The 1,867-nt window shown below is 41.7% G+C and overlaps 1 protein-coding gene across 1 annotated transcript in view; it reads right to left on the reverse strand.

Annotated features, from left to right (window-relative positions):
• Positions 1-746: 746 nt before the first annotated feature.
• LOC104538552 (disabled homolog 2-like) overlaps positions 747-1,867 on the reverse strand; it is a gene marked incomplete at its 3' end in the record, with an annotated part of 5,848 nt that continues 4,727 nt past the window's right edge. Inside the window, 4 exon segments of the mRNA XM_010181826.1 lie at positions 747-813; positions 985-1,032; positions 1,304-1,327; positions 1,564-1,647. Coding sequence (XP_010180128.1) covers positions 747-813; positions 985-1,032; positions 1,304-1,327; positions 1,564-1,647 — 223 coding nt within the window.

Raw genomic sequence — 1,867 nt, forward strand, 5'->3', positions numbered from 1 at the left:
ATCCAGTCCACACTTCCTCAGTTTAGCTGAAGAAGGGCATAGACCTGCTTGAGCAGAGCCAGAGGAAAGCCATGAAGATGATCAGAGGGCTGGAGCACTTTCCCTATGAGGACCAGCTGAGAGAGTTGGGGTTGTTCAGCTGGGAAAAGAGAAGGCTCCAGGGATACCTTATTGCAGCCTTCCTGAAGGTGTTTTACAGGAAAGCTGGGGAGGGACTTTTTACAAGGGCAGGCAGCAGTAGGACAAGGGGCAATGGCTTTAAACTGGAAGAGGGTAGATTTAGACTGGATATTAGGAAGAAAATCTTTACTGTGAGGGTGGTGAGACACTAGAACAGGTTGCCCAGAGAGGTTATAGATGACCCCTCCCTGGAAGTGTTCAAGGCCAGGTTGGACAGAGCTTTGAGCAACCTGGTCTAGTGGAAGGCATCCCTGCCCACGACAGCAGGGGTGGAACCAGATGATCTTTAATGTCCCTTCCAACCCACACTACAATTCTATGACTAACAATACATGCTTATTTCTGTCAAACAGTCTCAAGTGAACTCTGTTGGAGAAGAGTGACATTAGCTACCCTAGTTATTAAGTAGATACTATTATAGCTCTAATGCACTAGTACACTAATGATAGCTATACAGATGCCTCAGTGAAACCACAAACCAGGACTAAGAAAGTAAAACCAGATCTTATTACTAGGGGTAAGTTTGCTCACAAAACAAGGACTAAGACAGCTAAGCTAAATTCTACTTACTGTAGGACTGCTTATATCAGGAGGTGTTGACATATCCCCAAACAAGTCCATCTGATCAATGCCCTTGAAATCAGAAATATTGAAAGAATTGATAGCTGTTAAGAGTTCTTGCAAAAGCATTACGCAAATCTCCTGTAAACATATCTGTAAATACTGCATTTCCCACATAATGTGGAGACAGTCAGTTATGATCTCCTTAATGGCATCAGCATAAAGTTCTAAAATTTAATCTACCAGATGCATTATGTCAGCTTAATCAGGAGGTAACACTTTGCTACCATTCTTTAATAGATGGAAAACAGCATCAGCAATAATTGGAATATCAAAACTTGCCTTAAGCAAGACTTGCAAGCTTCACAGAACAAGTTATGGATAGAGGAAGTATGAGGGAGATCGCTACTCAGCATTAGTTCTGTAGGCCCCTTTTACTCCCATTTCAATGCAATTGGCCATCTGACGTTTTAGCCATAATGTTGGCAGTTTAAAGAATGTCAAAGCTAGTTGTGCCTCAGCAGCATACCTAAACAAGTGAGGCTGAGTTGGAGTGACTTACCTCAGTCTTACTTGATTCTTCACTCTAAAAAAGAAGGCTTTTAGTACTTAGACTTCACATGGAATATCCAAAGCCTCTTACTTTGGAGAGCTTACAAGATATAGGAGGTCATCAAACCACTGGTACAACTATTAACCAATAGTTTCAAGTGATCCTAGGTTTAGACAGTGTCAGTGTCAAGCCTAATAAGAACCTGAAAGCCAAGCCAAAGCAGGCTTTATTTCTATGCAGACTAATGCAGTTTCTATAACTTTACTCACCTTTTTTTTGTCTTCTTCTTCCTTCTTCTTCATGTTATATATTAATTGGAAGAGGTCCTTAAGATCAACAACCAGAGGCTCAGCCTGAGAAAAGAATATAGATTTTAGGTCATGTACCACTTCACAGCTTGCTCCAGTAGAAGCTCAAGGAGCAGCAAGCCAAACCTTCCTAAATGGTGTAACAGTAAGGTTGAGATCACAGGAAAAGCAAGAGTTTAAAGGACTGTCTAGTCTTCACACAAGAGAGCTTATGCAGAAGCCAAGGGTAATGGAGCACAACCAGCTTACAACTGTGAAGTCTGCA

This window comes from Mesitornis unicolor, unplaced genomic scaffold, assembly GCF_000695765.1.
Source record: "Mesitornis unicolor isolate BGI_N332 unplaced genomic scaffold, ASM69576v1 scaffold8190, whole genome shotgun sequence".
NCBI lineage: Eukaryota > Metazoa > Chordata > Aves > Mesitornithiformes > Mesitornithidae > Mesitornis > Mesitornis unicolor.